The following is a 19,165-nucleotide window of genomic DNA, read 5'->3' on the forward strand; positions in this document are numbered from 1 at the left end:
GGAAGATGACAAAAAATGCACATACTCGAATTGATGTTCAAGTGTGATTAAATCTGATGTCATAGATTTTCACTACTGATAAATCCATTAATAGATTCCTTGTTTTTCTAAAGGGTGAAAGTTGTAAAAGATATCCACTATGTTTTTTCAGATCCCAGATCATATATTTAGATTGCTTGTTTTGTTTTCAGCTCTATAACGGAGTGTACCAGACACGATTGGGGTTTTAAGCTGACAAATCAGATTTATTAGATTAGCTGTGTCTTTTTTTCCATTTGTGTCTGAGCTTGACACTGTGAGCGGTTTCTACTGTACAGCGACTGTGTCAGTATGATTTGAGTTGCTGTCCTTGACTGTAACGCAAGCCTGCAGGGGAGTGCTGATGTTCACCCAGTTTCTGGCGGGGAGCAAGGATTTCTTAATGCATTCATTCATTCATTCATACACTGCTGCTTCAGCTGCTAAGCATGCCTGTACATCTGTCCTGATCTGTTAAAAGAAATAAATGAATCTGAATCACCTCAGCAATAATTGATTTGAATGCTTTAATTTCAAAGAAGCATGAATCTTTAAAACAGACTATATTTTCTTGAACTGCGGGTCTGTATTTAGTTAACTAAGCAGCTTATCTGCTGCTACTGTCACTGTCATTACTGACTTCCCTGGCAAATTCTAAGGCAGTATTAAGTAAGCATGAGCACATTGGAAAATTCTTGCTGACAGTGATAACATTAAATCCACTTGCCACAGCAGAATATAACATATTTATATAATTATATACCAATTATATATCATTGATCTGGTCTATTCATACGTGGACAGAGTTTTTATTATTCCAACAGCCGTCTGTTGCTCTTATTACGAAGAGCTAAAAAATGGCTGACTAAAGCCCTTTTCCCCTTAGATTTCTGTCTGGTTTATTAAACACTGATTTAAAGCAATCCATGTTGATCCAACTCATTCTAAACCGATCCTTCTGAAGATGCTCTCACATACTGTTTTCTTCCTTAAATTACCTTTTGGAACTTCTGTCACATATATCATCTATTTTTTGTATATTATGTTGGAACATGGTAGTTTTTCGCCTTTAAAACCCTCAGTATATGTCAGTTAGTACTATTAGATCTTTCCTAGCTCTAACATCTTGAGTTAGAAAAGCATGAGTCATATTATCAATTTCTAACTAAAAATAATATCTCTTTAAAGGTGCATTCATCAATGTTTTTATATTGAAGTCCAACTGAAATTGCATTTAGTCCTCCATTTTTGTTATTAATAGTTTTTTATTATTAAAAGGAGGGAAAAAAAGGTCAGGGAAATATCAGAAATGCTCCAGTTCCTCTCAGACAGCTGGAGGTGCATGTCGATGTCAAGAGCAAAGTAAATGATGTTGTGTTGTAGCCTACATGGCATGTGCAGACAGAGTGTTGTTAGTGGTGTTAAAGTCTAAGGACCATGCCAGCGTCTAACTGGACCCAAGTGACATCTGTAGGTACATGTACATGCTGTTTCATGTGCTGCAGCTGAGCAGCTAATTAGCTATCATACCTGCAAACTGACGTTGGCAGTGCTCTTTTCCCTGGTGAATGTTTGTTAGGCTGCTCGTTCGACGAGCGTAGGTGCAGGACAAGACGCACGTTCACGTTTGTGAGTGAGGTGAGAAGGAGACTTTAGCAGGGAAGCTGACGTGGGCTGTTAGCAGGCTGCAGTTTGGCTCAGTGTGACTGTCTGAGCTGAGTGGCTGTACTGAAATAAAGTATTCATCCACGTAGACAGATACTTATGGTATTTCTGAAGAATCACTATTTAACCAATAATTAAAAGTAAGCTATCAACTGTAAAAGTAATATTAGACATCATGCAGAATGGCCCATCTCTGAATGTAATATTAATATATGTTAGGTCATATTTATATTGGACCTATAGTCTATTACCTGGATCAATACATCAGCCTCTCTGTATTTCAGCTGATCAGCGTATCACACATATCCTGATGTAGCTACTAACAAATCACAGTATAGAAATGGTTTGAGGTCATTTTAAGTCAGTGTTAAATCAGCAGACTATGACCGTCATAAAGCACAGAGACAAGTTTTACACCGTCAAATGTCTTGCTCAGTATCTTGGCCATAATTTCAAAATCAATACTAATAAAATTAAAAATGATTTATATTATGTTTAGAGTAACTCCTGATGGCTGAGGTCTGTGTGTTAGCATCGTTTTCGTGTTGAAGCTGGTAAATTATGACGTTCGTCTAAATACTTTACTCACTGCTGGACAGTTTGTGTATAATTGATGTATTCCGAATCAAAATTTGATCTGTGAAGTAACAAATGAAACGTCGTGGACTACGAAGTACAAGTGTAAAATGAAAGCATAACATGGGACTACTTAAAGACATGCACGTCAGACCTGTATCTTCTTGGTTACAGGCACACAGCAGACACTAAAGAACGTCAGATTCACTCACCGCTGAAGGACCCGGGACAGGCCCCGGGTCGCCACAGTCGGCACTATTTTCACTTTATGCCTAAATCTGATTTATGGCTGTTATCACTTTAGATGGCAGCCTCTATTTACATTTTGGTGAACTAAAAGTTAAAAATTCAGACAGAACACGTCTCATTCTTTCTGGAAGAGCTTTAGCGGTGATTTTACCCTTCATCCTTGGGGTTTCTCACTCTCGGTGTCCTCAGGCAGTCCAGAATAAAACGCATCATTACTGCAGTGCTCGCGCTCTCATTCTCTGGCTGTCGCTTCCGGGACCAGCAGGGCTCGTGCTACACTCACTTAACCAACTGTCCTCGAGCGCTCAGCCTTCACCGTTGCCCTGTTAACCAGCGGTTGTGACCGAGGGGGGTGCCAAATGAAGCCCCGGTTAGCTGTGACAGCAGAGTCGGTGCAGCTGCAATGAAAGCCTCAAGTATACAAACGAAGAGGACTTCCTGTTCAGCCTGTCATTATAAGACCAGGTCGTATGACGAAGACGTAGGCTATTGAAGGCTGGCATTTACTAGACATCGCATAAGACGACATAAGTGAGTGAAATAAACATTATGCACAAATACATTATGTTTTTTTCTCTTTCATATGGGATGTGTCCTCTCTCTTAATGTCGTCATTTCAGCATTTTGCTTTGTAGCCCTAAATGCTGCTTTTACGTTGAAGGAAGATCGTGACTGTTTCCGGTATTTTATCGCTCATGTGCTTGACGCGGGTCTCGCGCTGCTCCTCTGCCGCATCCTCGTTGTATTATATTGTCAATGCAGAAAAAGTGATCAAATAATCATTTGTCCAGCTAAAAACATTCTGTATGCCTACTATAAATATCTCAAATATATGGGGACGCACCAATTATTTAATCAGTTTTGAACAGGTGAGTTGTAGCCGACACAACATTACAATGTTTGAGTGTTGACTAAAAGAGAGATAAACCTCTATTTTTGATAATTGTTGTTTGTAAAATCAAAATATTTAGTAACCAGCCCACTTCATCAAAATAATCAAATCAAAATAAAGTCCCGGATGATCTTGGTTTAGCCCCAGATCTTTTCACCTTGAAACAGAACATGCTTGTTAGGATGCAGCCATTTTTCATTTGGCTCTGCACATGACTGATTTTTATGAGTATAAGAAACATAGAGTAGCACCATTGATTTATGAAATGTTCCATGGTAAGTCTGAACAAACAGAGTGAATACACAGAGGACACATACAGTACATAACACTGGATATATTATATTTGACTGTATTGGTTTTTCCCGGTGCTCATCATTGTTTGCTCCAGCAGTCCTGTCAAACCAACCATATGTCTGCCTTAAAATCCTCTGTTATCCACATAACAACTCCCTTTTCACTAATTATGGATTCAGAATTCTAAGCAGACATCAATATGGCACACCATTTGGTCCAAAATACTGCTTCCTGTCCCCCTTTAACATGTCAATCTGTCAGATGTTGCTGGAGGCTTCTGTTAGGAGTGGATGTGTATTACTGCTAGAAAACAACAACAGTTACGATGGTCACATTATTAGTGTTTTATTTGAGTCACAATGCAGGAATGTTTGAATGGTGATGTGAAAAAAATTAATGAACTCGACTCAGTGCCATTTTTTAACTGCAACAAAATTAAAATTACTCAAAGTGTGAGTACAGGAGTTTCCAATTTCCAGCCAAAAACACTCATTTTACAACCTCAGATACAAGTATGAAACAGTGATCTAATCAATCATGAAAGTCAGCTGTTACCTATTTTGCACTCATAACTTACAGCATAAAAATTATACCATCAATGACAAAATCTAAAGTTTGTGACTGACAAACAGCATGTTTTATGGCGTCATTTTCTAAATCCACAGTTTAACACAAGACAGGTTTTGGTGGACAGAATTAGTGTTGATGGAAGTTTTTTTTGTAAACCATGTGTCAGGGCAGTGAACAGTTTATCCTGCCCTGTTGAAATGCTGCTAGCACACCCAACCGATGGCACATTTAGGCTGTAAAACAAAAAAAGAAGAAAAAAAAAAAAGACGACATATAATGTAATTTCCGATAGACAGTCTGAATTAACATTGTGATTCCTTGTTCTGTTTATGTGTTATTACTTACTGACATATATTCTACAAAAGGCCAGTAGAATCTAGCTAATGCTGGGTTTGCTAGTTGTTCCCAGAATCAATCAAAATGCATTACCACTGGGTGGAGACACACTGGACATTACAGGCATACAGGAGGAGAATAGGAGGAGAACTACTTCAAACCTCACTGACTGTCCACAGTCACTACCTTCATACTTTTCGACCAGGAGAAGTAATGTTAGCAATTCCAGACTGCAGTAATGAGCAATGTTAGCACTATGGCAGTAAGGCTGTATTATGCTCAGCGGAGTACAATGTAACATTGGTAACATAAGCTTGTTCAGCAGCAAAGCCACAGCTCTGACCACACAGCCTATAGAAATTTTCCTAAAAAATACAGAATATGAATTTATGCAGAGTGTATAACAATAGAGTGATGCAGTGGTAAGTACTGTGGCCTCACAGCAAAAATCTTGACTCTGAACCTCCCCGTTGGCTGGGCCCTTTCTGTGTGCAGTTGGCATGTTCTGCTCATGTTGGAGTGTGTTTCCTCCACATGCTCCAGCTTCCTCCCACAGTCCAGAGACATGCAGTTTAGCTTAACTGATGCCTCCAAATTGTTCGTAGGTGTGAATGTGAGTATGAGTGGTTGTTAGTCTCATATATTAGTTAGTCTCTCTGACAACCTGTCCAGACCTGTTCTGTCACCTGGTGTCAGCTGCTACCTGCAACCCTACAGTCCACAGTTGTCATTACCACCGAAACCGGACATCTTTACTATACAAACCATTACAGGCAGACGTTTAACCAGCACGTCACACAGCCAACTCACAACAGAGGACACACCCTGGACCTGGTCATAACTTATGGCCTCCCTACTGGTGTGTCCTCTGTTGTTGACCTGGCTGTGCCCGACCATTATTGTGTGTATTTTAACATCGCCAGTTTTAACCATCAGGGCGCCCCGGTGAGAACAGTGAGGAAACGCCACCTAACTTCTGAAGTGGCTGCAAATTTTATCGAGATTTTACAGAGCACTCCTGCAGAAGTCTTACCTGCACCTTGCGATTTTATTGTTGACAATTTTAACAGGAAACTGCAATTAACTTTAGACTCTGTGGCTCCACTTTTAACAAAAACGGTAAAAACCAAAACCTTTACCTTTAGAAGTAAAGATGAAATTAAAAAATCAAAAAGACTGTGCAGGATTGCAGAGAGAAGGTGGAGAAAAAACAAACTCACAATTCACTATGATATGCTCCGTGAACAACTCAAATCATACAATAAAACAATCAAACAGGAAAGAATATCCCATTTCTCAAACCTCATCTCAAATAATAATAAAAAAAAAAATTACTTTTCTCCACCTTCGATCTTTTAACTAACACCATTTTTAAAAAATCCCCGGAGACACCAATGGACGCCCTCTGCGAGGACTTTGCAGACCACTTCAGAAGTAAAATCGACGACATCAGATCCAGGCTTGTATCACATCAAAATGTAACTTTTAACACACCTGGACAGTCGATTTTACCTGAGGAAACACTGGAGAGTTTTGCCCTGGTCGATGTGAGGACACGTGGTCGAGTTTTCTCCCAGGTAAATCCAACAACCTGCCGTTCAGATCCAATTCCCACATCACTTTTAAAGACGTTTTATGGATTCTTTGAGGAACAGATTTTAAATATAGTGAGTTGCTCTCTTCAGACGGGTGCCTTCCCTGCTGCCTTCAAAACGGCAGTGGTGAAGGCCCTTCTGAAGAAGAGCAATTTAGACCCCAGCATTCTTAATAACTACAGACCCATATCCAACTTACCTTTTTTAAGTAAGATTTTAGAAAAGCTGGTTTTTAACCAACTAAATTATTTTTTAAATACTAACAACATTTTAGAGAAATATCAGTCTGGTTTTAGAGTGAACCACAGTACCGAGACTGCCCTCTTAAAGATTTTAAATGATATCAGGTGTAATGCGGACTCACAAAAACTCACAGTCCTGGTGCTACTGGATCTAAGTGCTGCTTTTGATACAGTAGATCACCACATTTTATTAAACAGACTCAGAAACCTGGTGGGCCTCTCTGGTACTGTTTTTAATTGGTTTTACTCCTGTCTCACAGACCGTTGTTTCTATGTAAGTTTGGATACATGTTCCTCCGGAACCCGTGAAATGAAATGTGGGGTACCTCAAGGGTCAATTTTAGGTCCAGTACTTATAATCTTTACATGCTTCCCCTTGGGGATGTCATCAGGAGCCACGGCATCAGCTTCCATAGCTACGCTGATGATACACAGCTTTACATTGCCGTGTCTCCTGATGACACAGGGCCTATTGATACCATTTTAAACTGTATTTTAGACATTAAGTCATGGATGGCAGAAAACTTCCTACAGCTCAACCAGAATAAAACAGAGGTTTTAGTTATTGGTCCTGAAGGCAAGAGAGAGACACTTTTACCAAAACTACAAGGTTTTACACCCTCATAATCTGTTAAGAACCTGGGCGTCATTTTAGACTCTGAGCTTAGTTTTATTCCTCATATTAAAAATGTAACAAAGATAGGTTTTTACCATCTTAAAAATATAGCCAGAGTCCGCCCGTTTCTCTCTCAGGCTGACACAGAGGTGCTGATGCATGCTTTTATCTCCTGCCGTCTAGATTATTGTAATGCCCTGCTCTCTGGTCTTCCCAAAAAGACTATCTATAACTTACAATTACTACAGAACTCAGTCGCATGTGTGCTGACGAGGACCAGAGGGCGGGAGCACATTACACCGGTTTTAGAATCGCTGCATTGGCTCCCTGTGTGTTTCAGGATCGACTTTAAGGTGCTTTTATTATTTTTTAAGTGTCTTAATGGTCCTGGGGACCCCTCGGGCCCAGAGGACTGGGGGGCTCTGCAGTGCGTGTGGAGTCCACCCTGGTTTGTCTGGGTCGGGGGTCTCTGTTGCAGCGACGCTCCCTGTGGCCACGGCCGGTGATCCTTCGCAGTGCGGATGAGCTCCCCGTAGGTGGTTTTCTTTTCCTTTTTCCTCTCATGATGCCTCAGTGCCCTGCTATTTTCATTGGGGTGGGTGTGTGTGGGTATGTGTGTGTGTGTGTGTGTGTGTGTGTGTGTGTGTGAGTGTGTGTGTGGTTGTGTGCGGGTGGGTGTGTGCATGATGTATGTCTGCGGGTGTGTTGGGAGGGGTAGTTGCTTTTATATTGCTATGTTATGTTTTTATCTTTTGTCAAGCACCTTGTGCTGCATTTTTATGTATGAAAGGTGCTATAGAAATAGAGGTTGATTGATTGATTGATTCAAAGGATAACTGACTTGAATAATGGATGGCTGTACAACAGTACTTCCTTAAGACCACTAGAGGGAGACATACAACAGCTAACAGAATCACTTCTGCAGGGGAGCCAGCACACCACATGAACCATGGGACCACAAGGAAGCATGAACACAGTCACTGGCAGTTTGTCTCTTCCTCCATCTCTCTGTCCCTTCGTCCTCCCTCCCCTTCCCTCTTGCCCTTACTCCCCTCACCAAGCCTCTCTCTCTCTCTCTCTCTCTCTCTCTCTCTCTCTCTCTCTCTCTCTGTCTAAACTATGGTGACATTACCATTGTTCCTGGTCACAGATGGTCTATTGTTCTCAGCCAGTGTGGTCTGGACAAATCTGTACCCTAATAACTTGGCCCTTCAACAACAAAAACAACAACAAACACATAACCAAATTCTCTGAAAAATGCAACAACAAAAAATATCTAGAATATGTAAGTAGTCTGCATCTGTCCTGATAGTTTTCTGTTCATTACTTTTCATCCTGTCTGGCTCTAGCAAAGTGCTCCCACAGTGACTAATGGAATTGCTGAATGTTAGCATGTCTGGCTAACTAGCGTAACTAGTACCTACAATAGTAACCAAGCATTACATCCAAAATGTTATTAGCTTTCTACCTTATTTTGTGGGGTTCCAGGTCACATTTAAAACATGTCTGTTCAGGGCCAACTGTTTGTGGATGTGTAATCTGTAATCCAAGATGCAACCAGATCACCATTACATTTACCAAACTCAGTGCTCGTTCCTCATATCCTCAAATCCTCCTCTCCTCACAAGTGAAGCACATTGTTTGAAAATACTAGAAAACATAGGCTTAAACCAATATATGGTGTATTGAATATATTGTGTACATTTTTCTATAGTTACCATCCACACAATTCAACAGTTGTGTTAGCATGAATGACATATCAATTAGCAAGTTCACAAGTTCTTATGTTTATTTTTTAGTTTTAATACCATGTTATTCTAAATGGTAATTCTGCCACGTTTTCAGTGGAAACTCCATATGTGCAGTGTAGGAACGGAAAGCCTAACAGGCGCAGCAACCATAACTAAGGAGAGCGAGACTTAGTACAGCTTTTACTATGATTCAGAGTATGAGGAGAATATGAACATCAAACAGCTGCCCGAAGGTGAGCCTCAGCATTGTGACAGCTCTGCACCGGTAAGTGATAACTCTCTAGTCATGCATGATTGAATATGTTTAGAGATGGAAGAGGACCCACTCTCTCTGCAAATATGAAGAGCTCTTTTTAAGGTAACAAAACAATTCTTATTCTGATGCGGCGATATCAAATGAAAACATACTTCTGAATGTTACATTCCATTTCTGCCATAAGGCCCATTTATACCCTCCGTAAATAACGGATACGGACGCTTTCGTCCGTATCCGGAGGCTGTTTCATCCGTCAGTTTGTCCGTCGGCTCTGAGCTTAGCCATCTGGAGCTCTCCGGACGAAACCACTCGAAACCACCAGAAGTCGTGGGGGCAGTGTAGAGTCAAAATGAGCAAAATGAGTCAAACTAAAAACCGACGAAGAAGAGAACCGGCTCTACGTCAAAAAAAGGTTTGTCTAATCTTTTTTTCCTATTTCTCAGCACTGACATTATAATAACCTCCTCTACTGACGCCATTACTGATGCTGGTATATGCTGACAGAAGCGTTGACAAGGCATCGGCTGCCATGACAACGGCTCTGTAATTTATGACTCGACATTGTCCCCTAGAGGACACACTGACAAAACGCTGAAAACGGATGGAGGTATGAAGGCCCCCTACGGAGGCAACGTGTGGGACGGACGGACGGATTTCGTCCGGATCCGGAGGGTATAAATGGGCCTTTATTCTGCCAGTAGATCCCCATAAATCTCACACACTGGTCCTTTAAAATATTTTTTTTGTGTGTGTGCATCAGAAATGAATTTTTGAACCATATTTGTTTATATGTGGATTTGTTTGACATTTATAGACAATGATAGCTGATAACTATTGTGTGCATTGAAAAATATTTATATGGAGAGAGTCATCTATGTATAAATCCCAAAATATTGATTATGATGAATATTGACACTTATCTGAGTCCTTCAGAGCCTGAAGATGAGAGGATAAGAGGATAAGATAATCCTTTATTGATCCTGGGAGGGGAAATCGACATTATATATGAGTATAGTAAAGAGGCATTGTGTTAGATTCTCTTGAAGCTATCTGTGGTATTCCTTGTTTAGACTGTCTTTTAGGGGAAAGATGCTCAACACTAATCATGTAAGCAGAGGGTGCACAAAGTGCAGGAAGTCCACAGTGAATTACCTCCAACAGGAGATTGACTAAGAATCCCAAAGTCTGGCTCCCCCAAGTCATTATTGGGGGATTGTTTTTATTTCTTTTTTTCCCTTTTTATTTGAGTCTTTACAGAGTTCGTAGAATAAAAAATTAATAGTCAGTTGAGAGAGTGGAGAGCACATGCACTTTGCGTAAAGGTACAATTCATAATTAAGGTTTATGTCACTAATGATAGTAAGCACAGCAGTAAATCTTGCTTTTATTTTTAATTATAATCTCTTAACAAATGCACACAGTGAAACCTTTATTAAGATGAACTCTTCAATCATAATTATGTAAGTGACCCAAACAACCCCCCCAGAACCTTCCAGTCTGAATTAACTTGGAGTAGCACTTATGTACACAAACACACACGCAAACACACATGCTCCTCCCCCTCCCACAGCTCAGAGCTGTCTGTTGATATGTGTCATTGATCCTCCATTCATTCCTTGACCAGCCCAGCTGTCTGTCACTTCCACATCACTGCATCTCCAACGGCTGCACAGTGTCTCAGCACAGCTCAAGATGCCTGTCTGGGCTCAGTTATGCAATTTGTCTGCTCAAAGCTGCAAGAGATGACAGGATCAAAACACTGACCCTGAATCAGTTCCGAGGTAAAGAGAAAGAAGGAAAGAGGGGAAGAATGTATGAGTATAGGAAAGGAGAGACGAAAAAGGAAGAACAAAAGGTGGCTAATCAACAGCGAAAAGCCCTCAGCATCTCAGATCAACATCATCAGTCAGACAATGCAGATCGGCCCTCACAGACACAGATTTAGGTTTTGATTAATTATAAAAATAGGAGCATATTGTTTAGCCCCCAGGGCAGACTCATACAGTGGAGAAGCTACGCCAGAGGAGACGGGGGTGGGGTCACCTCTCCAGCCACCAACAGAGATATCCAATAGAGGACGGAGGGGCCAGGGGTGGGGGCCATACATTTCCTCATCCAGGGATTATGCAGCTCAATCAGACTCTGGCAGATTATGTCTGACCAAAACAGACTCCACCAGGGAAGGAGATTAACAACTATTTCCAAATAGTTTTGTTGGGTGAAAATAATCAGCTTTGTGATTAAGGACAGAGCTACAGGCATCAAATGGCCCACAGATGTAAAAGCGATGGTTTTGGAAGATAATTCTGGCCCCAAATCCTCTCAGATCCATTGGTTTCAATATGTTTGGTGGGTTAGATTGTAATTGGCTTGCTTTTACTAATCCAAAAAATATTACCAGAAAGGTCCTGAAACCCAATTGGAAGCATCGAAAATAAGAAGTGTAATTAGAAATCCTCATAGTGTCATGACCACTAATTCAAGTTAAACAGATAAAATGCACAGATTATTTATTAATACACTGGAAACATATTCTATGGAATTAATCGTAAATTGGCTGGATTTCTAATTATGCTGGATTTTTTAGCTGTTGCACATGCCACTAACTGTGCTCGACTGCAGTGCTCTTCTTCATTCCACACCTGTAGTGTACAGGACCTTCACGCCCAACAAACACAACATGTGCGAAATATAAAGATACCAGTTCTTTTAATATTGAAAGGATAACTTATGTATTACAAACTGGATTATTTTAGTGATTGTGATGTTAGTTCTGATAATATTGTGCTCATCAAGTTATAGCTGAGATCTGGGAACACAGTGCAATCAGACAATCAGACAGGTTGTGTCCAGTGACCTAAACCACCTGTGCACACCTGATTCAGGGATTATTAGCAACATTGCTAACGCTGATGCTAATGAAACTTCTTTTAGGTGACTGTCGCTGCTTTTCTGCATCTCAGAAATTAATTTTGTGAGCACAACTATGAAAACAAGACCAAAGTTGTATTTAATCAGAATTATACTTTAAATTAATGCATACATTTTTCACTCAAAAAGACATTTTATTCTACGTATTCTGCTTCCCCTTAATCATTTTTTAAAAATACAGCTTTGTCTTAACATATGTGCTCAATATAGTTTTTGATCTGATGGTACCGACAAAAATCACTGGTCTGTAAAACCAACCCCATCTTCCACAAATTCTGCTCATATCCAACTATTTTGCAACAGCAAATATCTTTTGATTTGTTACTTCATGTATCTGGCAAGTCACAAAGATGTTGATACTGAGCGTATCAGTAAAACGTTCACTGACAACGCGTTTGCTTTCAATATGTCCGATACAGTGTAAAACAGTATTAATCAACTTTTTTATAGTTATATTTAGGCACCAGCCGGTCCTGGTTAAGTTTCAAGAAAGACCATGGCCCAGGTGTGATATGGAAAAGTCTGCAGTGCAGTGCACAGCATGATTATCAACATTTAATGAAAACCATGATCTTTCCCAAAAAGTAACCAAATTACTTCTGTTGCCTGACTAGCACACATGGGACACATGGATAAGAACCCAACAATTTCATGCTATATAAATGTGATTTCTAGGACATAGACATTATAAAATGCTATTTCAAAAACAACCTTTTGTTATCAATTTGCTGGAAATACCCAATAGCCAAGCTGTGGAGTGCTTGATGATGAATGATTTATGATTTTCTGATTTTTTCTGCACAGTCCCAGAATGCTAGGCTTGAAAATAGCCATCTTAAACCCCTAAATGATCTTGTTTGTGGTGTGCATACAGTACATCATTGTCCAAAGACAATTCTGTCCATTTTTTTATATATATATAGTGTTCTTCTAAAATGTTTATTATTCAAATGATTGTTGAAAACACAAATACCCATCACCCAAACATTCAAGAATTAATTACAAAATCAACACAAATAACAAATTGTTTTAGATCCGTCAAAAACCTAATGTTAAAGGTCCTCCACAAAAACTGGCACACAACAATGATCAGTAAATGGTTCGACTTGTTTAATTCAAATTATTATGATGAAATTAAATTAACCTCCATGTTACTGCAAGTGTTTAGTCCCTGTCAGCGGTGCAGTGTGGCTGTGGGGAGTGAGGAATGGAGGTACTGGCTGGATGATGAGTGACACCCTGAATGTGCATTCCACTTGATTTGCTCAGTGCTTCAATTCACTGATGGTAGTCCTTTCATCCCATTAGCTCCAAATTCCTATAACTGGGTCTCTAAATGCATGGGCCCCCATATCAGGGCCGGCCCCTGCTGGGAGGGCATATGGGCTGCTTTGTTGGCAGGAAGGGAGTGTGTGTGCAGGGTCCACCAATCACTGCCCTCGCCTGGGGAGTTAAACAAATTGATTGGCAGGCTAGTGGCGGCCAGTTCCAGACACTGTGGTCCCTATTCATCTCAACACAGAGCACAGAAAGCTCTGTAGTGAACTAGCTGAAAGGCCTGGCCTGAAGCGGACTTAGAGGAGTCTTTAAAGGGGAGTATCTTATTCTTTAAACATACACTGACAAGGGGAGTATCTTATTCTTTAAACATACACTGACATATTTTGTTACAGCACACAAAAGAGCCTCAAATCCTTGAATTCACTCCCAGTTCAAAGAGGATATTTGGAATTCAACTGTGTAACTTAAGCAGTGAGGTTGGAGAAGATTCAGGAATTTAGGGCAACTTTTGGGTGCTATAGCAAAGGCAAGAAGTGTATCTTTCAAATGTTTTAGCTTTTATTTTAAACTTTATTTTTTCGCAAAACACTGACTGTCGTCTTTTGTTTGTTTGTTTGTTTGTTTTTAAATTCTGATTCATTCATGTACCCCTTTACTCACAGTACTGTCTTGTAGTATCCAGTGGGAGTTGCCTTGTACAACCACAGTGCTTTAATGTACTGTATACAGTTGTGTTCAAAATAATAGCAGTGTGTTCAAAAAGGTGAGTAAAAAATTCTTCAAATAAATTGTATTTTAATGAACACAAATGCATTGGGGACCCTGCACACTCTATTTCAAAGCAAGAAAACTGGAAAAAGTAATTGAATTATAATGATAATATTTTACAGAAAGTCAAGAAATATAATGTTCAAAAAAATAGCAGTGTTGACATCTGTCTTTACAAACTCAAAAATATACTGTATAAACTAAGAAATGCTTGAAGATTCAACTTTCCTGAGAATCATAAATTAATATTTAGTTGCATAACCACAGTTCCTGATAACTGCTTCACATCTGTGGTGCATGGAGTCGACCAACTTCTGGCACCGGTCAACAGGTATTGCAGCCCAGGACAATTGTACTACATTCCACAATTCCTCTGCATTTCTTGGTTTTGCCTCATGAACAGCATTTTTTATGTCAGCCCACAAGTTTTCTATGGGATTAAGGTCCGGGGATTGTGCTGGCCACTCCATTACTTGAATGCTGTTTGTCTGGAACCATGATTTTGCTCGCTTGCTGGTGTGTTTGGGGTCATTGTCTTCTTGAAACACCCATTTCAAAGGCACTTCCTCTTCAGCATACGGCAACATGACTTCTTCCAGTATTCTGATGTACTCAAACTGATCTATGATCCCTGGTTTGCGATAAATAGGACCAACACCACAGTATGAGAAACATCCCCATATCATGATGCTTGCACCACCATGCTTCACTGTCTTCACTGTGTGTGGCTTGAATTCAGTGTTTGCAGGACGTCTGACAAACTGTCTGTGGCCCTTAGACCCAAAAAGAACAATCTTACTCTCATCAGTCCACAAAATATTACGCCATTTCTTTTTAGGCCAGTCAATGTGTTCTTTGGCAAATTGGAACTGCTTCAGCACATGTCTTTTTGTTAACAATGGGACTTTGCGGGGGCTTCTTGCTGGTAGCTTGGCTTCACATAGACGTCGTCTGATTGTTACAGTACTCACAGGCAACCTTAGATCTTCTTTGATCCTCCTGGAGCTGATCATTGGCTGAGCCTTTGCCAGTTTGGTTATTCTCCGATCCATTTGAATAGTCGTTTTTCTTTTTCTTCCTCGCCTTTCTGGTTTTGGCTGCCATTTTAAAGCGTTTGATATCATTTTAGCTGAACAGCCTGTCATTTTCTGCACTTCTTTATAGGTTTTCCCCTCTTTTTTTAATTTCTTAATCAAAGAACGCTCTTCTTCTGAACAGTGTCTTGAATGACCCATTTTACTCTGTTTTTCAAGGACAAATGCACAGCCAGCATATGCAGCGTCAGTTGCCTTGATCCTTAAATAAGGGCCACCTGTTCAACACCTATTTTTTTCACAGAATCAATGACCTCACTAAGTGAACTCAGCACTGCTATTTTTTTGAACATGCCCCTTTCAGTTAATGATTCAGTTTCACAGAATCAGCAGCATGCACGTCATGCCTGTTGGGTCTGTTGGTTTTCTATACCTTTACTAAACCTTCTAGAAACTTACTTGCAGTGTAGAAGTTGAAATTCTAACAAAAACAGTGATTTATCTTTCTAGTGATGTGGGACTGCTATTATTTTGAACACAACTGTATGTTTCTATCCAAATGTTGCAAAATTTATCGGCATCATGTTTCCAAACAAGTGAGGAAAAAAGTGCAAGTAAAGAAAATGGCAGTAAGTCTTAAACACATATGCCTCTGATGGCCTTTTTCACTGCCGCATCACTCTTATGGCATACATTTCAGAAAAAAATACATATTTGAATGCTCAAAGACAGATTCTATGAAAAGTTGCAGAAGGACACTTTCATAGCTAAAATATTTGTACCAATCACAACTGCTGTTAATGGTTGAGAGTCAGTGGATTTGCTCTTTTTTGAACTGACTGATGTTGTATACAAACTTTGCACTTGAATGTTAGTCTTTCACTTTCACTCACACGGCATTGCAACAGCTGGAAGCAAGCTTTTATACTGGTGCCACTGCTTCTTCAGTGTTAGCATTTCACATGTAAACTAATCAAAAAGAAGAATAGAAATGCCTGTAAATAAAGAGCAGGATTTTTTAGGAAATGTCTCCTAGATGTTTTAATGGTCACTGATGAATTATTTGACTCATGAGCATGTTTGGCTTTTATGCTGTTCTCTTATGATCAAAGCAATACTTGTGGTCAATTAGAATTTCTTTGGATGCTGATTCTCTTGGATTTTTGGGTGGTTTAAACACATTGTCTTCCTCATCACTTTAATTCCTACTGATACACTCCAGGGTGTCCTGAAAATAAGAGCCTTATCATGAGAAACAGCTCCTTGCATCCTTGTATATCAGGAAGTGTACCTGGGATCATTTTGGCCCTTTCATAACACTCTCTAGTAAGGTACTGTTTAATAAGTCCTGATAAGGTTTTCAACAGGAAACTTAATTCAGTCTTTACAACTTGTAGCTAATGTCTTTATTGTGTGCTTTATACTATTATTAACCATAAATAAGAACAACTTTTGGACTTTCAGGTGCAGAAAATTCATTTTGGCTAATGTTCATCTTATTTAATGTATAATCATGTATTTTAAGATGTTATCATTCATAATCATTCATAAAGGGTTCTTACTATGGGTGCATTCATCCCAAACTGTTTAGTACAGGATATTTGAGTATGCGACTTCCTTGATTTGATACACCATGTGACCCAAACAATTACTGTCATAATAGCCTATTTATGTAGACATACTCACATGAGCAGAAGAGAATTTGGTTTTTGGAGGTTTTGGCTGTGCAGTTGTTGTATATCAGCTGTAGCATGCCAGCCAGCTTAGCCCGGTTAGCCAGCTTAGCCGAGCACATGTTGGGCTAGGGTTAGCAATGTTGCTGCAATACAAATAGAAAATGCAGAGACTAGAGCTGGAGGATCCTCCCACAACATTTAGATTTGCTGTACAGTTTGTTAGAGCGATAATGGGCAGACAAGTGGATCAGATGAAAGATGTATAACAACATTTTTGTTGATTAATGTTACCAGACAAAAACAGACTGGAAAGCGAGTCCATCTCCCCCAACATGTTCTCATCCCACATTGTCAAATACTGACACAGCTTTGTCATGCTCCTCAGCGTGTCATACATATGTACCCTTGAGCTTCTACATGCAACATGCAAAGCTGTCCTGCCAGAAAGCCTCTCTAACACCTGGCTAACATCTGCTGTGAAAAACTCACAGTCTGGTAAGGTTTAGTTATCAAAACTATTTGTTACTCTTTCTACTACATTGGGTGAAGCAGGTGCTATGTGCATCTAGTACTGCCACAGATGGGTTACACTGGAGTTAGCTGAATGCTTGGTGTGTCTCATACAGACACTAATGGGTACCTTGTGCATTTGTGTGAGACGCTGAGTGGCCTGACAAAATGTCAGTATTTGATGGCCTGGGAATGAGAACACAGTTTTCAGGCAACATTTCACTACATATGTTATTTTTTCAATTTCTCTTTTGTTTTCCCTGCTGTACCCAACCATGACCTCAAAACTGAGGTACATACCAAACGTGAATTCTGTGTACCATTACAACCCAAGGTCTTACAGTAATCCATCGTGTCTGTGTGTCCTTCCAAATCAGCTAGAAGAGCTAACCAGAAAGCAAGTACACAGTGAAGAATTAACACAAGCCAAAGAAATTCAACCCAATAGTTATTGATGCTTGTTACAGATCTAAAAAGTATTAGTAAATGAGATATGCACCATGTCTAAAGCCATTAGTTACTACTTTTGATCACTTTATAAAGGTTGCCTTCAAAGAAAGTGATAACATAATTTTTTTCCACTGCTGTGGTGCTCCTCTAATGGCACTCCAATACGCTAACACTGTGGCTGGAGCATAAACAAGCCTGATGAGAAACCCAGTCAGATAGGAGTGGTCATCTGTTGATGCCAAGGTGAATGGCTCAGTGCCCACACAGATTAAGCTGGCCAGCAATTAGCCAGGGCCAGTCAGCCAGTGAGACACCAACACATGGACAACAACTACAACTGGCCAACCAAGCAGAGCATACTGGGCAACATGGTTGGGCACACACACACACACACACACACACACACACACACACACACACACACACACACACACACACACACACACACACACACTGAAGCCCAGATGCTAGACTCTAATCCCTGAGTGATTGTTGCGTTATTTCTTTTGTTGGGACTGTTTATGACGCTCTGTCATGCCTCTGACTGCATGCAGTTAGCATTCACATACTCAATCTCATGAAGCGTGACTTCTGACACTGTCTGAATTGATTTTTCTTCCCCACCTTTTTATTTCATTTTCTTTGCAATTCACTGTGTCGTTTTGCCAACCTGAATGAAAGTGGGTGTTATGGAGGCCTTTGTTGCCTCTGCTGTATTGAAAAGGTTCTGGACTCCTTCCAGTGGACGCAGAAAAGCTCCCTTTCAGTTTACTCAAATATGATCTCTGTGCACAGCGTCTCTGAGAGTGAATGAATCCAAACTGAGGGAGACAGAGAGTGGAAAGATGAAGGGAAGACTGAGTACAGGAGGGGGCACACACACACACACACACACACACACACACACACACACACACACACACACACACACACACACACACACACACACACACACACACACACACACACACGCTCTACCACCTCTCATATTTGTGGCAAACATGAAAGATGGCTTGTGTGTGTATGTGTGTGTGTGTGTGATGTGACACTGCAGACACACACTCCCACACACACTCATTTCCATTTTCAATTGGTTCTGCTTGAAACAAAGAATGTGTGAGACAGTGGTGGTTCCAGGATTAGTAACTTGGAGTTTAGCTCAGACCTGGGGGCCCGGGGCCCCAGTAATCTGGGGAAAATATGGTTGTTTGCTGTCTCACCCTCTGTCCAGAGGCAAGGAAAATATGCTGGTAGAATGAGGGGTGGAGTTCTACTTAACTGACCCTCTTAGTTGATCACTACACAGTATTTATTTCATGATATGAACCCAATAATATGATAAGTACACTTACATTCTGTTACTATGTGAACAAACATTTCTGGGCTCACACTATGCCAGTTATTGGACAGGTTAACATAGAGGTTAAACTGTGAAATGCATTTCTGCACTGAACA

The 19,165-nt window shown here is 40.2% G+C and overlaps 1 protein-coding gene across 2 annotated transcripts in view; it reads right to left on the reverse strand.

Moving 5' to 3' along the window:
- LOC139338891 (serine-rich adhesin for platelets-like) overlaps positions 1-2,937 on the reverse strand; it is a 30,267-nt gene extending 27,330 nt beyond the window's left edge. Inside the window, exon 1 of one of the 2 annotated variants that reach the window (XM_070974230.1) lies at positions 2,660-2,937. In XM_070974230.1, coding sequence (XP_070830331.1) covers positions 2,660-2,721 — 62 coding nt within the window. In that variant the 5' untranslated portion in view covers positions 2,722-2,937. The remainder of the gene's footprint in view (positions 1-2,659) is intronic. The other variant, XM_070974229.1, reaches the window with a different exon arrangement.
- Positions 2,938-19,165: the final 16,228 nt, after the last annotated feature.

This window comes from Chaetodon trifascialis, chromosome 11 (assembly GCF_039877785.1).
Source record: "Chaetodon trifascialis isolate fChaTrf1 chromosome 11, fChaTrf1.hap1, whole genome shotgun sequence".
Lineage (NCBI taxonomy): Eukaryota > Metazoa > Chordata > Actinopteri > Chaetodontiformes > Chaetodontidae > Chaetodon > Chaetodon trifascialis.